Source organism: Chiloscyllium plagiosum, unplaced genomic scaffold (genome assembly GCF_037043375.1).
Source record: "Chiloscyllium plagiosum isolate Xiang-an unplaced genomic scaffold, Cpla_swu_hap1 HiC_scaffold_7, whole genome shotgun sequence".
In the NCBI taxonomy this organism is placed as follows: domain Eukaryota; kingdom Metazoa; phylum Chordata; class Chondrichthyes; order Orectolobiformes; family Hemiscylliidae; genus Chiloscyllium; species Chiloscyllium plagiosum.
Genome location: NW_028270145.1, coordinates 25,011,230 through 25,029,215, shown reverse-complemented (window position 1 = coordinate 25,029,215; position 17,986 = coordinate 25,011,230). Strand labels below are relative to the sequence as shown.

Here is a 17,986-nt window from a genome sequence, read left to right as displayed (position 1 = left end):
GGTTCAGGTGAAGACCATCCTGTTTGGAGAGGTCCCACATATCCTAGAAAGAATCCCAATGATCCAGGAATCCAAAACCCTCCCTCCTGCACCATCCCTACGGCCACGTGTTCAACTTCTCTCTATCTATCTCTCTCTCTCTCACTCTCTCGCTCTCTCTCTATTCCTTGCCTCGCTAGCACGAGGCAAGGGCAACAAACCAGAGATAACAACTCTTTGTTCTAGCTCTAAACTTCCACCATAGTTCCCTGAATTTCTGCCTTAAATCTCCATCTCTCTTCCTACCTATGGCATTGGTGCCTATGTGGACCACAACTTGGGGCTGCTTCCCTCCCCCTCAAGGGTTCCGAAAACATGATCAGAGATATCACGATCCCTAGCACCTGGGAGGCAACACACCAACCATTAGTGTCTCTTGTTCCCACAGAACCTCCTATCTGTCCCCCTAACTATGGAGTCCTAATGACTAATGCTCTGCTCCTCTTCCCCCTTCCCTTCTGAATAACAAGGACAGACTCTGTGCCAGAGACTAGTGCCCCATTGCTTACCCCTGGTAAGACATCCCCCTCAATAGTATCCAAAACGATATACTTGTTGTTGAGGAGTATGGCCGCAGGGGATCTCTGCACTGCCTGCCAGTTCCCTTTCCATCCCCTGACTGTAACCCATCTACCTTCTTCTTATACCTGAGGTGTGACTACCTCCCTATAATTCCTCTCAATAACCCCCTCCGCCTCCAAATGATCCAACGTGCATCCAGCTTCAGTTCCCTAACGCAGTTTTCGAGGAGCTGGAGTTGGGTGCACTTCCCACAGATGCAGTCAGCAGGGACACTAGTGGTGACCCTTACCTCCCATATTCTGCAGAAGGAACATTCTACTGCCTTACCATCCATTCCCACTATTCTAAATTCCCGAGATTGCTGAAAACTAAACAAAACATAAAAATCCGTCACCTTACCAATCTGGTGCACAGAACCATTTATGTTTGGTTAGAGGTGGAGGGTAGGTGGGAGACACTACCTGAGTAGTGTTTCAGGTAAAGCAACTGCCCAAATATATATAACTTTACTCACCCATGTCTGCTCTTGCTCAGCGTTGCTAGCACTGGAGATTTATAGCTATGAGGAGAGATTGGGATTGTTTTCCTTGGAACAGAGAAGGCTGAGGGGCAACATACATCATGGAAACAGACTCTTTGCTCCAACTCGTCCTTACCGACCAGTTATCTCAACCCAATCTTGTACCATTTGCCAGCACCCAACCCATATCCCTCCAAACCCTTCCTATTCATATACCCATCCAAATGCCTTTTAAATGTTGTAATTGTATCATCCTCCACCACCTCCCCTAGCAGCTCTTCCATACAATCACCATCCTCTGCATGAAAAAGTTGCCCCTTAGGTCCCTTTTAAATTTTCCCATCTCACCTTAACTCTATGCCCTGTATTTTTGGATTCCCTATCCTGGGAAAAAGACCTTGACTAATAACCCTATCCATGATTTTTTAAACCTCTATCAGGTTACCCCTCAGCCTCCGATGCTCCAGGGAACATGTCCCCAGCCTATTCAGCCTCTCCCAATATCTTAAACCCCTATCATCAACCCAGGCAACACCCTTGTAAGTCTTTTCTGCAACTTTTCAAGTTTCACAATATCTGTCCGATAGCAGGGAGACCAGAATTTAATGCATTATTCCAGAAGTGGTCTTACCAATGCAGGAAGTGATGGGTGTCTGGAATTCATTGACCGAGTTGGTGGTGAATGCAGAGGCCCTGAACTCTTCTTTTTTTTAAAAAAAAAACCGACCTGCCCCTGCCCCATAATAGTCCAAACTGCAGGGCTATGAGGCGTGTGCAGGAAGATGGGATTAGAAAGGGTGTCTGGGTTGGTATGGACAAAATGGGCTGAATGGCCGTCTTCTGTGTTGTATCATTTCTATTGTTCTAAGGTGCAGTATTTCTAATAAGACATAAAACCCAAGTCCTTGTCTGCTATTAGGTAGATGAGAAAGATCCCACAGCCATATTTTGTGAAGTGGACAGTAGGGGAATTCTGCCGAGTGTCCTGCCCAGTGTTCATCTCTCAGCTTATATCACTGAAGATTTGGTCAGGGTGACATAGCTGCTTGTGGAAACAAGCATCGTATAACTTGCCAGTTACAGTTCCGATGTTATGACAGTGACTTTAAAAAGTTCTTCATGAACTGTGAAGTGCTTTGGATTGTTAAGAAAAGGGCTGTAGAAATGCAAGTTTTATTTTTGTCTTTTTAACTGATATATAATGTGAAGCCGGTTATTTTAAACTGACTATGTTGTGGAGGTCAGGATCTGTGAAATCAAAGATAGTAGAAGAATTGGTGTAACCTTAAATTGTGCCACTAACCTCCGTTGCATTTGTTTCCTTTTTGACAGGGGCTGGTTTTGGGGTCATGAGGAGACAAGAGGCCTCAGTGTTGCCTGCGTGTCTGTGCAAGGCTCAGCTTCCATCATGGTGCCAGTTCTTCTGAAAAACACCACTGCACAGTGAGTGAGTGACCAGAACTGAAGGGCTGTGAAATGTATTTGTTTCTATGGGTACAGCCAGCCATGATAGTCCAGAATGGAACCAAAGACCCAAATAGCAAAGGGGATGTGGTACTGCAATCAGAACCTAGGTAGCCAAGTACACAGTTAGCAGGTAGGACCTCCAAAGTATCATCTATGGATTACTCCCAGTGTGATGTGCGCGTGAATAAGAATGTAAGTCAGCTGAACACGTAGTTAGAGAGTTGATGCAAGTGGGAGACCTTTTTTGATTTTTGAGACATTGGAACTGGCTGAAGGAGAGATGGGACCTGAACAGAGCCCGAACTGAGATCCTTACAGGACATTTTGCTTGTGCCATTGGCGAGGGTGTAAACGAGGGAGGGGGTGTGAGTATCAGGAAATTATATCAGAGAGAAATGCCGTGAGAAGGCGGCGGCACTAGATTAGAGAATGGTCGATAGATGAGGTCAGAGTAAGGGAGAAAATTATAAAGTCTATCAGGGTTACTGCGCTGTCTGTGAATGAAAGAGAGTGTGGTACATAAGATTGAGTTGCAGGCATGCTAATTGCAGATGTTATTTTCCCATTTGGTTTTTCTTGTGAATTGCCTTTGAGTGCAAGATGAAAAGCTTTGACAAAATGTGTTTTCTTTTCAGCAATACTCAAATATGATCTAGCTGTACCAGAGACCCCTGCCTCAGTGTTGAATTTTTTGTTTCAAGGTGTTAAGAAATATATGAAAGAGTGAAAAGTGGAAGGGTGGGAGCGTTGCAAAGCTGGAGAGAGGGGTTGTCCCAGAATGATCAAGGACTGAACCAATTTAGCTTGACCTAAGGAACACAAAAGATAACCTTATTATACCGCTCAGCCACTAACTAGTGGGAAAGAAATACAGGAACAAATTTGCCAGAAAATTATCCAATTATAGACTTGGTATAGCAGTAGTGTAAAGGACAAGAGGGTGACAGGAGTTCCTGGAGCTTGTTTGGGAGAGTTTTTTACATGTGTACCAGTGCAGTCAGAAAGGAAGCACTGCTAGACCTAGTTGTTGGGAATAAGATGGTCTAGATCGATCAAATGTCAGTGGAAAACATTCGAGGGAAAGCAATTCTTGTATCATAAGTTTTACGGTAACTCCAGGAAAGGATAATGAACAATCCAGGATAAGAATAATCAGGTAGGGGTGCACCAACCTCAGTGGGGTAAAAATGGATCTTGGTCAAACAAATTGGAGTCAAATGTTTGAAATTGACAGGACCTTCAAAGAGGAGACAGTTCGGGCACAGTTGAGATTCTAGTTCTCTTGAAAGGAAAGGGTAGAACAAACCAGCTCAGAGTACTATGGATGGAAAAAGAGGTAGAAATTATGATGAAAATTAAAGTGTGCTCAGGTTAAAAAATACAATTGGGAACAAGGCTGAATGTAGAAGGTTATAAAAGTGATGGAAAAGCAAACAAGAGGGAGTAAGAAAAGAGTCAAGATTAGTCTGGTGCTAGAAAAGCACAGCAGGTCAGGCAGCATCCGAGGTGCAGGAAAATCAACGTTTCGGTCAGGAGCCCTTCATCAGGAATGCTTCAGCACCACTCTAATCTTGACTCTGATCGCCAGCATCTCAGTCCTCACTTTCACCTGGAGTAAGAAAAGACACTGCCAGCATTAGAGAAAATCCTGTGTCTTCTACAGGACACAAATAGTAAAAGGGTGAATGGGCCAATTAAGGACCAAAGAGGGGATTTACACATGAAGGCCGAGGGCATGGCTGAACTATTAAATGACTATTGTGCAGCTGTCTTTATCAAAGAAGACAGTGCTACTCCGGTTATCATCACTGGAAGGCTTCAAACTCTGAGGAAGTGGTATTGGATAGACTGTCTGTACTTAAAATAGATACGGCATTGAGACCAGATGAAAATAGTCCAAGGATACCAAGGGAAATGAGAATGGAAATTGCAGAGGCACTAGCAATAATTTTTCTTGCTAGACCAATGGGTAGTTCCTGAGTACTTGAGAATTTCAAATGTTACACCTTGTTCAAAAAAGGGTTAAGGATGAGCCAAACAACTATGTCCCAGTCAGATTATTTTTAGGGGTTGCAAAACTTCTAAAAACAAAAATTAATAATTACAAGGACAAACTGGGTGGCTTGGTGACTCAGTTGTTAGCACTGCTGCCTCACAGCACCAGGGACCTGGGTTCAATTCCTTGCTGGGTAACTGCCTGTGTGGGTTTCTGCTGGGTTTTTCTCTTTCCCCCTGTAGTGCAAAGATTTACAAATTAGGTTGGTTGGCCAAGCTAAATTGCCCATAGTGTCCAGGCATGTGCAACCTAGGTGTATTAGCAATGGTAAATGCAGGGTTACAGTGTAGGGGGCTCAGGCTGGGTCTTTGTGCCTTTCGGAGGGTTGGTGCAGGCTTGATAGGCTGAGTGGCCTCTTTCTGCTCTGTCAGAATTCTGAAAAATGTGGGTTAATGAGAGTCAGCATGGATTTTCTAAGGGGAAATGTTGGACTTTTTTGATGTTTTGTTTGCGGATTTCTAGAATGCTTTTGATACAGTGTAACATAGCAGACTTGGGAACTAAGTAAGCATTCATTGAATAAAATGGAAAATATCAATATAGATTGTTATAGACTAGATCAGACCCCCTCAAAATACTTTCAGAAGGTAGCCCAGACCCTAATGTTTTCTTATTTTAAAGGCAGATGGAAAGTGTCTGTTCCCGATGTGATGCGACTGTTCAAACTACTTGACATTAAGCAGAACGCAATTTACTTAAAGTACAACCAAAGAAAGGGGAAGTTCAAATGACTTATTCTATTGGAAATGTAACAGAATAAGAAGTACAGTAGCTATTACTCATTAACTGTTCTAATATTAGTAACATCCCATAAACACATCCCTTGGCAAAAAAAAAGGAAAATTCAGACACAGAATAGGACGAGATTAATTTCGGATAATCTGGTTGGCATGGACGAGTTGGACCAAAGAATCTGTTTCCGTGCTGTATATCTCTATGACTCTAAGTAACTAAAAGTATAGGGGCAGGTTAAGAGATATCAAAGCATATGGCTTTCTTAACACGTGCATAGAGTACAAGAACAAAGGGGTTATGTTGAATTCCTATAAGGTGCTAGTTGGATACTGGCTGGAGTGTTGCATTCTGTTTGGAATGTCGAACGTTAGGGTGGATGTGAAGGCATTGGGGCAAGTGCAAAAGATGTGTATCAGAATGGTTTGAGGGATGAGGAGGCATTTCAATTATAAAGGGAGATTGGAGAAGCTGGGAGTGTGGGACTGTTTCCTCGGAAGAGAGATGGCTGAGAGGAAATGTAATTTATCCAGACCCCTCATGATTTTGAGTAAATTAGGAGAAATGTTCTGACTCAAGAAAGGATCAAGAACAAGAGGGCACAGATAATACATAGAGAAACTTGTTTCATACAGAGTGTGGTTAGGGTCTAGAATGTACTGCCTGAGAGTATAGTGGAGGCATTCGAAAGGGAATTAGATGATTATTTGAAAAGGAACAATATGCAAGGTTATGGGGAGAAGGCAGGAACATGGCACTAGATAAGCTACTCATTGAGAGAACTGATGAAAATACAATGGACTGAATTGTCCTTCTGTGACTCTGTAATATCTAATGTTGGATATGCTTCTGTGATCAGACAGAACTTGCTGAACAATTCTGAATGTGTTAAGAATTACACTAACATCAGATATAAGATCATCAGTGGGGCTGATAGTATGTTTGCTCGAGCACTCCAATAAGCCCAAGACAGGGGTATTGGCCAGCAAACAAGGTGGGGTATTGAAGTGACAGGCAACTGGAAACTGAGGTTTTTTTTGCAGAAAGAACATTGGTGTTCTGTGAAGTGGAGAGTACATATATTCATTGACAGCAACCTGTCCTCTGTAGGAAAAAGGACATTTTAAAAAATTAAGCAAAAGTGTGGGGTATAATAGGTCCCTAGTGCAGGCTCCATGGCAACTCCTTGACCAATCAAGGTCAACTTGTGAACCATCTCCCAATGAAGGGCTTTTGCCCGAAACATCGATTTTCCTGCTCCTCGGATGCTGCCTGACTTGCTGTGCTTTTCCAACGCCATTCTAATCTTGACTCTAATCTCCAATATCTGCAGTACCCACCTCCACCTTGTCAACCATTCTGCCCACTTTCCCATATAATATAAATTATTGGCACCTTTGAAATTTGGCATTCTTGTTCCTTGACCTGATAAATTGCAAGACAAGAAGCTTTGATAGCATGTCCTCTTTTCCCCAGCAGTCCTAGAGCTGTTAATAATAAGTCCTTTCTTCAAGTACCTTTTATCAGAGTGCAGGCCTGGTGGAATATGACTAACTTCTTCAAGCTCCCAAGTCTAACAAACAGCTATCATTCCTTAACTTTGGCTATGCCCATTTGCTTGGTGTCATCTCCTTTGACTTTGAATAGAGTCTGACATCTCTGCCATGGTTAAACTGTTTTGTTATTTGTTCTTATGACACAGATGTCACTGGCAAGACTAACATTTATTGTCCAGTTCTAAACACATCTTGAACTAAGTGCCTTGCCAGGACATTTCAGAACACACTTCAAATGACAGAAGGATGTCAGTCAATCAGATGGATTTTCAGTCATTTCATTTGAGCATTGTTGTTGAAGCTAATGTTTTATTTCTGATTTATTTAAATTCATTGAACTTGAATTCAGCAGTTGCCATGGGAGAACCAAAACAGACAAGATGGAGAAGCTCAACAGATCTGGCAGCATCTGTGGAGAGAAATCAGTTTACCGTTTCTGGTCCTCCGAACTAATGGTAGCTAGGATAATGTTGGTTTTTATTTTTAAGCAGAAGATAGGGTGATAGGAGGGGGTAAGGAGTAAATGATAGGTGGAGATAGAGCCCAAAGAGTGATAAGAACAGTTGGACAGACAAAGGAGTGAATAACAGTCAAGCTAGGAGAATGAATAGCTATTAATGGAGACTGTTAGTGGCTAACAATGGATTGTGTGTAATATCAAGACTTGATGTGTGGGAGTTGGGGTAAGGACATGGGAGAGGCTCAAGCCCTAAAGTTGTTGAATTTGATATTACGTCCAGAAGGCTGTAGAGTTTCCCAAACAGAAAATGAGGTGCTGTTCTTCCAGCTTGCGCTGAACTTCATTGGAGCACTGCAATAAGCCTGAGACAGCGATGTTGGCCGTGGAACAGGATGGTGTGTTGAATTAGCAGGCAACTGGAAGCTCAAGTCTTTTTTGTGGACTACGCTTTGTTTCCCCAGTGTAGAGGAGACCACATTGTGAGCAGTGAATGTGTAGACTAGATTGAGTGAAGTGCGCACAGAGTGCTGCTTCACCTGGAAGGTGTGTTCGGGCCCTTGAATACTTAGGAGGGAGGAAGTAAACAAGTGGGTATTACACCTTTTGTGGTTACAGGGGAAGGAGTGGAGCAGGGTGTCTTGGAGGGAACGGGCCCTTGGGAAGGCTATGATCCTCTGGATGTGGATGCTAGTGGGATGGGAGGTAGGGATTAGGGAGACCCTATCACTGTTGTGGAAGAGAAGAGAGGGCCAGAGTGTGAGAAATGGATTGGATCTGGCTGAGGGCCCTGTCAACCACAGTGCTGGGGAATCCTTGGTCGAGGAAGAAGGTGGACATTTCAGAGGCTCCCTTGTCAAAGTTGGCATCATCGGAACAGATGTGACAGAGACAGAGGAACTGGGAGAATGGAATAGAGTCTTTACAGCAAACTGGGTGTGAGGATGTATTGTCAAGGCAACAGAGTCTGTGTGGGTTTGTAGTAGATACTGGTAGTTAGCCTATCCCCAAAAATGGAAACAGGTTTTGAGAAAGGAAGGAATTGGAGTTGGACCAGGTGAAGGTGACAGTGGGGTGGAAATTCCATGGTGGAATTTGAATATGTCTTTAGAGCATGAGTTCAGACATCTGGAATACTATTCCAGTAACATTACCACAAGGTTGCCATTTCCAGTAAATGTCTACTGCCATGGAACTTTATTTCCTCTTTCTATTGCAACACTCCTTTAAAAACATTCAACTCCCAGTGAAGCATTCCCTCTGCAAGGTCTCAATACTGTTTCCGTATCCGAGCATCAGATAGTAAAAGGTTCATTGTGAGATAACCCTCCTCTTGCTTTTAGCCTCTGATCTCCATCTCTTTAGATTTCTGAATTTCTACCATTTTCAGTGTTAGTCACTTGTCATTCTTCTAAACTCCCGATGGTTCGTTCTCCAGTGCTATTGTGACTCGACCTTCCATTGGCCCTCAAAAGTGGAGCCCCTCAATATGTTCTTGGACAAACCTCCATCAAAAGACCAACTAATTACCATTTTCTGGTCTGCTGACGCCTCTTTTGCAGATTGGCTGGCAGTATTCCTACATCAATGTTGACAGTAATTCAAATGTACTTTATTGACTCCGAACACTTTGGGATGTCCTGAGGCTGTCAAAGGTGCTGTATGAATGAAAATTCATTCTTTAGATTGTAAATGTTGTATTGGTTTTGGCCTGATGTACCTAACTGTGCTGTAAGGGGAGCTGGAAATCCAAATTCTTGTCATTTTAGAATTTTGCTACATGTTAGAAGGATTCCTGACCAGATATCTGATTATGTTCTAGGTCTGTAATGTTAGACAGAGCAGAAAACCTACTTCATGACCATTATGCAGGCAAAAGTTACTGGGATGTGAGTATTGTATTCATGTGGATGAAATTTGGAGATTTAGCAACAACAGTCCAGAAAAGAGACTTTTCCGAAACTCATAGGGTAGTAGAAATCTTCCTTTTCTGTGGCTTAGCACTTTGTTTGAATTATACACTGTATAATTCAAACATACGGTCATTATAACAATTTCCGACAGCCTTCCAGGGTCTCTGCCTTTCTCCAATTCTTGCCTCTTGTACTTTCTTGTTTTCCTTTGCTTTGCCATTGGAGGACTTGCCTTCAGCTAAGCTGTGGAATTCCCTTCCTTAACCTCTTCAGCTGGAAGCTTCTCCTTAAAACCTTCCTAATATCTTGTGTCTTAATGTCGAGTTTTGTTTAATATTACTCCTGTGAAATGCTATATCAATGTAAGATGTTGGCGTTGCTTTTATTAAGTTCCTTGGGCTGTGCTCCTTGATTCATCCTCCTAAGATATTTTGAGACAATCTCAGATCACACCACAGATCTCCACATGATTCTTACACTTAAGAATCCAGCAACAAAAATTTGCTGTGTTTTATGTTTTAAATTTGTAATAAACATATCCATCATGTTTAGCTAAGCAGTCATTTATATTGGATTGGTTTTGTCAGATCTTGCTGTGCATGTATTGACTGTCACTTTTCCAACACATCTGAGCTATTTCAGAAGTCCTGACATAGTGATCATTGCTGTAAAGCGCAAATATGGTTTTGCTTTTTTCTTTGCAGGCTCGGAGAAGCATGGTGTTTGCCAAACATCTACGTATGGCCAGCGATGAATTTAGAGCAACATACCTAAACTCTACAGATGAATTGGACGAGACTATTTACAATGAGGACTGGACAAGGATGAAGGTTAGCTGTAATTAAATACTGCAACAAATTGCCTCACTTGAAGGATCGACAAAAACTTGGCACAGGGCACACAATGGGTTGAACTATATCCTTTCACCTGTGAATTAAAGGCATGATCAGTTTTCCCCATGCCAAGAAGAATCTGGTATTCTGGCCAATATTTAACTGACAACTAAAAGCAAAATATTTGGTCATTAGCTCACCCCTGTTTGTTTAGTTCACTATGCATGCAACTGTGTGAGGAAAATTGTGTCTCACAAATTCGATTGAGTTTTTGAGGAAGTAACCAAGATGACTGATGAGGACAGAACAGTAGATGGAATTTAGTAGTCTTTGACAAGGTTCTGCATCGTAGACTAATTAGTAAAGTTAGATCACACGGAATTCATGGTGTGCTTGCCAACTGGATACAAAATTGAATTAATGGCACAAAACAGTAATGGTGAATGGTTATTTTTCAGACTGGAGGCCTTTGACCAGTGGTGTTCCACAGAGATCAGTACAGGGTCCTCTTTTGTTTGTCATTTTATATAAATGATGAAGATGAGATTAGTTAGAATGCATAGTTAGTAAATTTGCAGATGACACAAAAATTGGTGGTATAGTGGATTATCTAAGATTACAAAGAAATTTTGATCAATTGGGTCAATAGCCAGAGGAGTGGTAGGAGGAGTTTAATTTGGATAAATGTGAGGTGTTGCATTTAGATAAAACTAGCAAGGGCACAAATTCTACAATTAAAAGTAGTGCCTTGGGTAATGTTGTAAAACAGAGACACCTAGAAGTTCAGGAACATAATTCTTTGACATCACATGTAGACAGGGTGGTTAAGGAGGTATTTAGCATGCTTTCTTACGCTGCTCAGACTTTGGAATACAGGAGTTGGAATGTCATGTTGAGGTTGTACAGAATGTTGGTAAGGCCTCTTCTGGAGTACTGTGTCCAGTTCTGGTCACCCCGCTATAGGAAGGATATTATTAAGCTACAGAGGGTTCAGAAGAGATTTGCCGGGAATGGGGGGGGGGGGGGGAGGGAGGGGAAGGGTGTTTAGTTATAAGGAGATGCTGGGACTTCTTCACTGGAGTGTAGGAGGTTGAGGGGTGACCTTTTATGGAGGTGTATAAAATCATATGCATAGGTGAGGAGAATAGTAGGCGTCTTTTTCCTAGTGTGGAGAAGAAAGACTTAAAGATATGAGGGGCAACTTTCTTTACACAGTGTGGTTCATATGTGGAATGAACAGCCAGGGGAAGCAGCAGATTGAAGGTATGGTTAAATGTTTGGAGGGAGATGGACCAAGATTAGGCAGGTGGGACCAGTTTAATTTGGGATTATGGTAGGTATGGACTGGTTGGACCAAAGGGTCTGTTTCTGTGCTGTATGACTACTTTTCAACATCCCAAGTGACAACTCTTGTAAAGAAAGTACTTCATTAACTGCAAAGTATTTTGGGAGATTGTGAGTGTCAGTGAATTTGTTTTAGAGCATTGTGATCGTGAACCAAATGTTTCTTAGTGTAGGCTACGCACCACCAGATCTGATCCTAAGCTCTTACATTTGTTCCAGGTGAAGTTGGGCACTGCCAGGGGTGGCCCATACTTGAGTGTGCACCTGCGGAGGAAGGACTTTATCTGGGGCCACAGAAAGGATGTCCCCAGCATTAAAGGAACAGCTGAAAAGATTCACAGCCTGTTGAAAGAGCTGAAGTTAGACAAGGTGTTTGTGGCTACTGACGCTGATGAGGATGGTAATAATCTTGGTGTGGTCTGTTACCGTTGATGGAGCATTCCTGGGCAAGGAACTCTGTGTAATTCGCCAGACTGCAAGTGTCCAGCACCAATTGCGATGGTACCAACCTCAATCCCGCCTTGCCTTGGATTCATTTTGGCACAATTCGTTCTTATTGTTTTAGATGTATCCAGCACTTGCCCACACAATTATGTGATGGAGATCTAATCTTGCCACATCATTCATTTCATACCCTTCAGGAAGGGAAGTGTTTTTTAAAAAAACAGATGGCCTGCCTTACTTAAAAGGAAGCTGACAGTCAGTCAGGTCATGGCTGATCTATTTCCTTTCTCTATTTGTATGCAACCCGGTCCCATATCCCTTAATATCCTTACATTTTCGTTGGCTACTGGTCTCCATTTTGAAAATTTCAGACTGACCCAGCATTGTGTACTTCCTGACATCTTCCCTGAAATGCCCGGCTTTTATTCTGAGGTCTTGCTCCCTTGTTTTGGACTTTCCCTACTAGAGAAATAACATCTTATTATCTACTTATTTAATCACCTCTTCCAGGCCATTTCAGAACAGCAGTGTTGAAAATCAGGCCAGATGACAATGCGAATGATCAAAGGCAGTGTTTATTATTGCTGTGCCAGGCCAGGATTTGATGGTATCGCAGACAAAAACAGATTGCTGGAAAAACACAGCAGGTCTGGCAGCATCAGAACAGAAGAAGGGTCACTGGATCCAAATCGTTCGCTCTGATTTCTCTCCACAGATGCTGCCAGATCTGCTGAACTTTTCCAGTGCTTTGATTTCCAGCATTCACAATTCTCTTGGGTTTTTTTGTTTAATGATAAAGTCTGAAACTCTCATTTATGACTCCTGTAACCTTTTAATAAGAGAGCATTCAACTGAAAATACATGAATTGGGGTGCAGAAGAAACTTGTAAATTGCAATTCCTTTACAAAAATGACGGTAATGTCAAATGTAAGGAAATTAATATCCAATGAAAAGGGTGTTTCAGATAAAGGTGTGCATTCAGTTTCTTCGATTCCACTAGAATTGGCTGTAACCTACATTTTTGTATCTTTACACTCTAGAGCTGAAGGAGCTGAAACGCCGCCTTCCAAACATGCTACGATTTGAACCGACCCAGGAGGAACTACAGTTGTACAAAGACGGGGGCGTTGCAATCATTGACCAGTGGATCTGTGCCCATGCCAGGTAGCGGCAAAGGGTTGTGGCATGAGCTACCCAATTGGATCATGTCAATTTAGCACAATTCTGTACCTGCTCTGACTGGCTCAGCATCAGAAACTCTTTCAGGAAACTTTGAATAAAGACAGGGCTTCATTAAAACAGGGAATTAAAATCCTCTGTGTTACCAGAGGCCTTTCACAGCCAATGAAGTCACAGGTATAATGTGGCAAAAACACCACAGCCAAACTGCATGCTGTAAGTAACAATGGAATAAATGTTGTGTGGACACCCCAAAAAAGGAAAGAACATAAAATGGCTTTGAATCAGGTCATGTACAGCAATTCCAGATGACTTTCAATGCATTGCAACTGGAAAGCCCTGTGTGTATAATATGTCTTAGCAGTATTCTGGGGGCTGTTCAGCTTATGACATGTTCTACAAATAAAACATTAAATAGGAAGGGTTTAGAGGGATATGGGCCGAAGAGTCTATTTCCAAACTGTATGACTCTATGACCCACTCACCGCAATCAGGATCTGGGGTTGGATTTTGCAGGTGTGCGCTTTTATGGATCTTGGACCTCAGCCACAGATACAATGCATTAGTTTTTCTGAGAAATAAGAAAGAGGAGATTGTAGAGCAGTGAGAGAAAGAGCACAATTATAATTCATTATAAAGTACTCGCTATAGAATCTTACAGCATCGTATCTGTGACTGCTCTTTTACCAAGCTAAACAATTGGGCCAAGTGCCTGCATTTTTTTTTTAACCCCAAGTATTTATTAATTTCTTTTTGAAAATTGCATTTCAATCCATTTCCCTTCCCTTTTTGGCAGTGAATTCCACAGTGTAATAATGTGCTACATGTTGAAATTTCTCCATCCTTGATCTATGTTCCTTTAGGTTACTTTGCTTGGCAAATCAGTGCATGCAGATTTAAAGTACCCTTAACTAATCATCTGCTTTTCCTGAAGGTATTTCATTGGAACATCAGTGTCAACATTCTCATTCCGTATCCACGAGGAGCGAGAGATTCTGGGCTTTGATCCCAAAACCACGTACAACAGATTCTGTGGTGATGAAGAAAAGGAATGTGAGCAGCCAACACATTGGAAGATTGTATACTGAGCAGCATGGACTCTCACTGTCATAGGAATTGAACCATATTGAGTGACATCACGGATTCAAATTCACTCTTTATAAGGAGGCCTTATCTACAATTCAACCACTTCCTTGAAGTTTATATTTTCCAAAGCTTTTTTTTTGGTCCATCAAAATACATCCACCCTGGTGCCAAGGAAGCAAGAATCCCAAAGCCAAGCTTTCCCAGCAGGAACCGCTGTTGGGTAAAGATAATGAAGTTGCCTTCTCTCAGTGGCTCCTGCCAGGAGTGTGAAGGGATAAACACGAAATAATTTCTCAAAGTAGCATGACGTTTCTCTACTCATGCTCCCACAGAGCTGAAATTCAACATAGGTATAAAAGGCAGCTTTATCATCCTTCTCTTAATCTCTGTAAGACTGCTCCCTGGACTGGTTTCAAAAACAATATTATTGCCAGGGTACACTCTTCTCTGCCAGTTTCGTTTATTCCTGTGGCAAGTCTTCAACATTGGTAATTACTACTTGTAGATACAAAAGACATGTTTTACAAATGTAAACTTAGCCTCACAGTATTAGAAACAAAGAGACTCCTGCTGAATGTAATTGGCTGGTAGTGCAATCAATGAAAATGACTAAGTGTCTGCTCTGGGTTCACCAGAGCCTACAAAATCCTTTAGTGCCTAATAAATTGAATAATTTCAGATTCTCCAAGCCAGACAGAGGTCATTTATTGAGTTGTAATCTAATGCTTCTGTATTTTTTGTTTAATGTTCCCTTGGGCCGAAGTTTGAATTTTCTTCCATTCAGTTTTGCAGTGTTGGTGATTCAGAAATATTTGAGTTGAGAACTAATCCAAACAAATTAATCTGTCACATTCCAAAAATGGGTTCAATCATTAGTTCATCTAGTTTCTTTTTAACTGAAGTACAACTTACGAATGCTGTCTTTGTGATAATATTCTGAATTAGAAGGCAAGACTGATTTATAATCCAGGATGAGTCAAAAGACAGTGACTTTAGTATGGATGTACCAAAGCCACACAGTTGCCCACTGTAGCCCTGATCATCTCCCAGAAAGAACTGCAACTCTGAACTACTGAAACCTACTTAACGGGACCCATCTGGTCTGTAAGAATTCTCAAACATGAAGTATTTTATACTTTCATTTTATAAATTGTGGGATATTAAATGCTATTTATATCATATAGTATTTACACTGCTCTTATTATTTGGAGTTTTATTTTGATGAACTGTATTCATTTGTGGGAGTGAACATGTTGCATCTGTCAGCTGTCTTTGAGCTGTTGCAGTGGAAAGCATTACATTGACAGATGTGTATTTTATTTTTTAAAAAAGTTAAAGTTTTTAGTGGAGAAAGAAATGCAGTCCAGAGAGAGCAGAGAAATAAACTTTGGTGTTTTAAAAACAGTTTACATTACAGAAGTGGATGTTCGGAAGGTCTTAGAGAATATAAAGGTAGATAAATCTTCAGGACCTGAGCTAATGTATCCCAGAACATTGTGGGAAGTAAGAGAGGAAATTACAAGACCCCTTGCTGAAATATTTGCATCTATAACTACGGGGTGAGGTACTTGATGACTGGAGGGTTGTACCTTTGTTGAAGAAAGGTTGTAAGGAGAAACCAGAGGACTATAGACCTGAGGGTCTGACTTGCTGTCATCAGTAAATTATTGGCAGTGATTATAAAAGATAGGATTTATGGACATTTAGGCAAAACTTTTGATCAGGGATAGTCAGCATGGTTTTGTGTGAGTAAAATTGTGACTCACAAACTTGATTGAGTTTTTTGAGCAAGTTACCAAAAAGGTTATTGATGGCAGAGCAGGAGATGTTGTTTGGATTTTAGAAAAGCCTTTGACAAGGTTCTGCATGGTAGACTAAATAGTAAAGTAAGGTCACATGGGATTCAGGGTGAGCTTCCCAATTAGATACATAATTGTCTTAACAGCAGGAGGCAGAGAATAATGGTGGAGGGGAGCCCAGGTGTCCCTGAAGGAGTTCAGTGTCCACCAAAACCCTCGAATTTCAGGAAAGGGTGGGCACTGTAGATGTTGGAGTGTATTATTTCCCACCCCCACTCTATTTTGATTTAATCCCTGCGTCATATAAAAAGGCATTTAGCATGCTTGCCTTCATTTTTTAGTCCTTTTGAGTAGGAGAGTTGGGAAGTCATGTTGAGGTTTATACAGAACATTGGTGAGGCCTCTTCTGGAATACTGTGTCCAGTTCAGGTCACCCAGTTATAGGAAGGATATTATTAAGCTGGAGAGGCTTCAGAAGAGATTTAGCAGGATGTTGCCGAATTTGGAAGGCTTGCGTTATAAAGAAAGGCTGGCTAGGCTGGGACCTTTTTCACTAGAGCATAGGAGGTTGAGAGGTGACCTCATAGAAGTGTAGATAGAGTTAATGGTAGTTGGTATTTCCCTAGAATGAGGGAATTTCAAGACTAGGGGGCATATTTTTAAGGTGAGAGGAGAAAGATTCTAAAAAGACATAAGAGGTAACCTAATTACACAGGGTAGTTCACATGTGGAATGAGAAAGTGGTGGATGGGGGTACAAATACAAAACTTAAAAGACATTTGGTTAGATACAAGAATAGGATAGGTTTGGTGGGATATGGGCCAGGAGTAGGCACGTGGGACTATTTAGCTTGGGATTATGTTCAGTTTGAAGAGTCTTACCAAAGGGTCTGTTTCCATGCTGTATGATCCTATGACTCTCCTGTCCCAGAGTATTGATACAATCTGGTCCACCCTTTGAATACTAATACTCACTTGGCTGCTCTTGGGCTCCCATATTTAGTTTTAGTACGTTTTAGCACAGGTTAGACAGTTTGATTGCGTTTTCTCTTGTTTCCTTCCAAGTTATAACATTTCCAGGTGGAGACTTAATTATTCTCCACCTGTCATGTTTCCCTCTTGTTCAGTCGATAGTTCAGACCCCATCTCCTCATTATTTTGGAACTCACTGTCAAGCTCACCGTGAGCAATCAAATCAAGAACTGAAGCTCTTTGTGCTTTTGGCCTTTCACTGGGATTAATTCCCAGACGTTCTCTGTATATTGTGACATGATTGGGTTAGAGCACCATGCTGTTCTGAGCCTTGATATAATCACTATCAAAACTGACTTGTTAATTTTGCTAAAATAAAAAAAAGCTGGAAATGATAGCACTAAAGTTCACAATTCATTCTTCTTTCTTCCCTAATATACAAGGATCTAATGCCTCTTTGCATTTCTTTGTACATGAGGATTTTAGCAAGGTTACATTCATCAGTTGGAGGATTGCTGGTTTCAATTAGGCCTATCCAGCAGATTCTCCCACAGAAAGTGGAGGTGGAGTTGCTGCTGGAGACTGATGAATCTATCCTTTGCCTCCTATTTTCTCGTTCAAACTCATTCTTTGCTGAGTCTTGAGGGTGGACATAGCATCTCCAGGCATCACAAGCAATGGCCTCTATGCCTCCTGCCAAAGGGTAATGTGCTGCGTATGAAGGTATGTAGGATTGCCTTTTCAGTTTTCCAGTGCTTAGCTTTCCATTCTTGGATGAGCTTTTCTGTCTGTGAGAGCCTGAGGTTGAAAAGACTTTCATCAGTCCAGAAGCTTATGTAAATTCTCTCTGCAAGGTATCGAGTTGCCCATTGCAGCATTATACTGAAGATGATAGTGAATAAGGTCAGGGCCAATGCATCTCCCAACTTCACATTTGGAAGGGAAGAGAGGGATCATTGTTGTACTTAACATACTGCAATCTTTCTCCTTTGTTTTTATAAATGATGATGATAATGACATCAGCAAGGTCCTGTTTCATTGAAGACAGGGGAAATCTCATGGAGCTA

General features: G+C 41.6%; 1 protein-coding gene across 2 annotated transcripts in view; it reads left to right on the top strand.

Annotated features, from left to right (window-relative positions):
• The window catches only part of pofut2 (protein O-fucosyltransferase 2), a 34,035-nt gene extending 16,721 nt beyond the window's left edge, over nt 1–17,314 (top strand). The window contains exons 4-9 of one of the 2 annotated variants that reach the window (XM_043693230.2): nt 2,414–2,524; nt 9,172–9,238; nt 9,967–10,092; nt 11,659–11,839; nt 12,925–13,048; nt 13,998–17,314. In XM_043693230.2, the coding sequence (XP_043549165.1) occupies nt 2,414–2,524; nt 9,172–9,238; nt 9,967–10,092; nt 11,659–11,839; nt 12,925–13,048; nt 13,998–14,151 (763 nt within the window). In that variant the 3' untranslated portion in view covers nt 14,152–17,314. The remainder of the gene's footprint in view (nt 1–2,413; nt 2,525–9,171; nt 9,239–9,966; nt 10,093–11,658; nt 11,840–12,924; nt 13,049–13,997) is intronic. The other variant, XM_043693231.2, reaches the window with a different exon arrangement.
• Nucleotides 17,315–17,986: the final 672 nt, after the last annotated feature.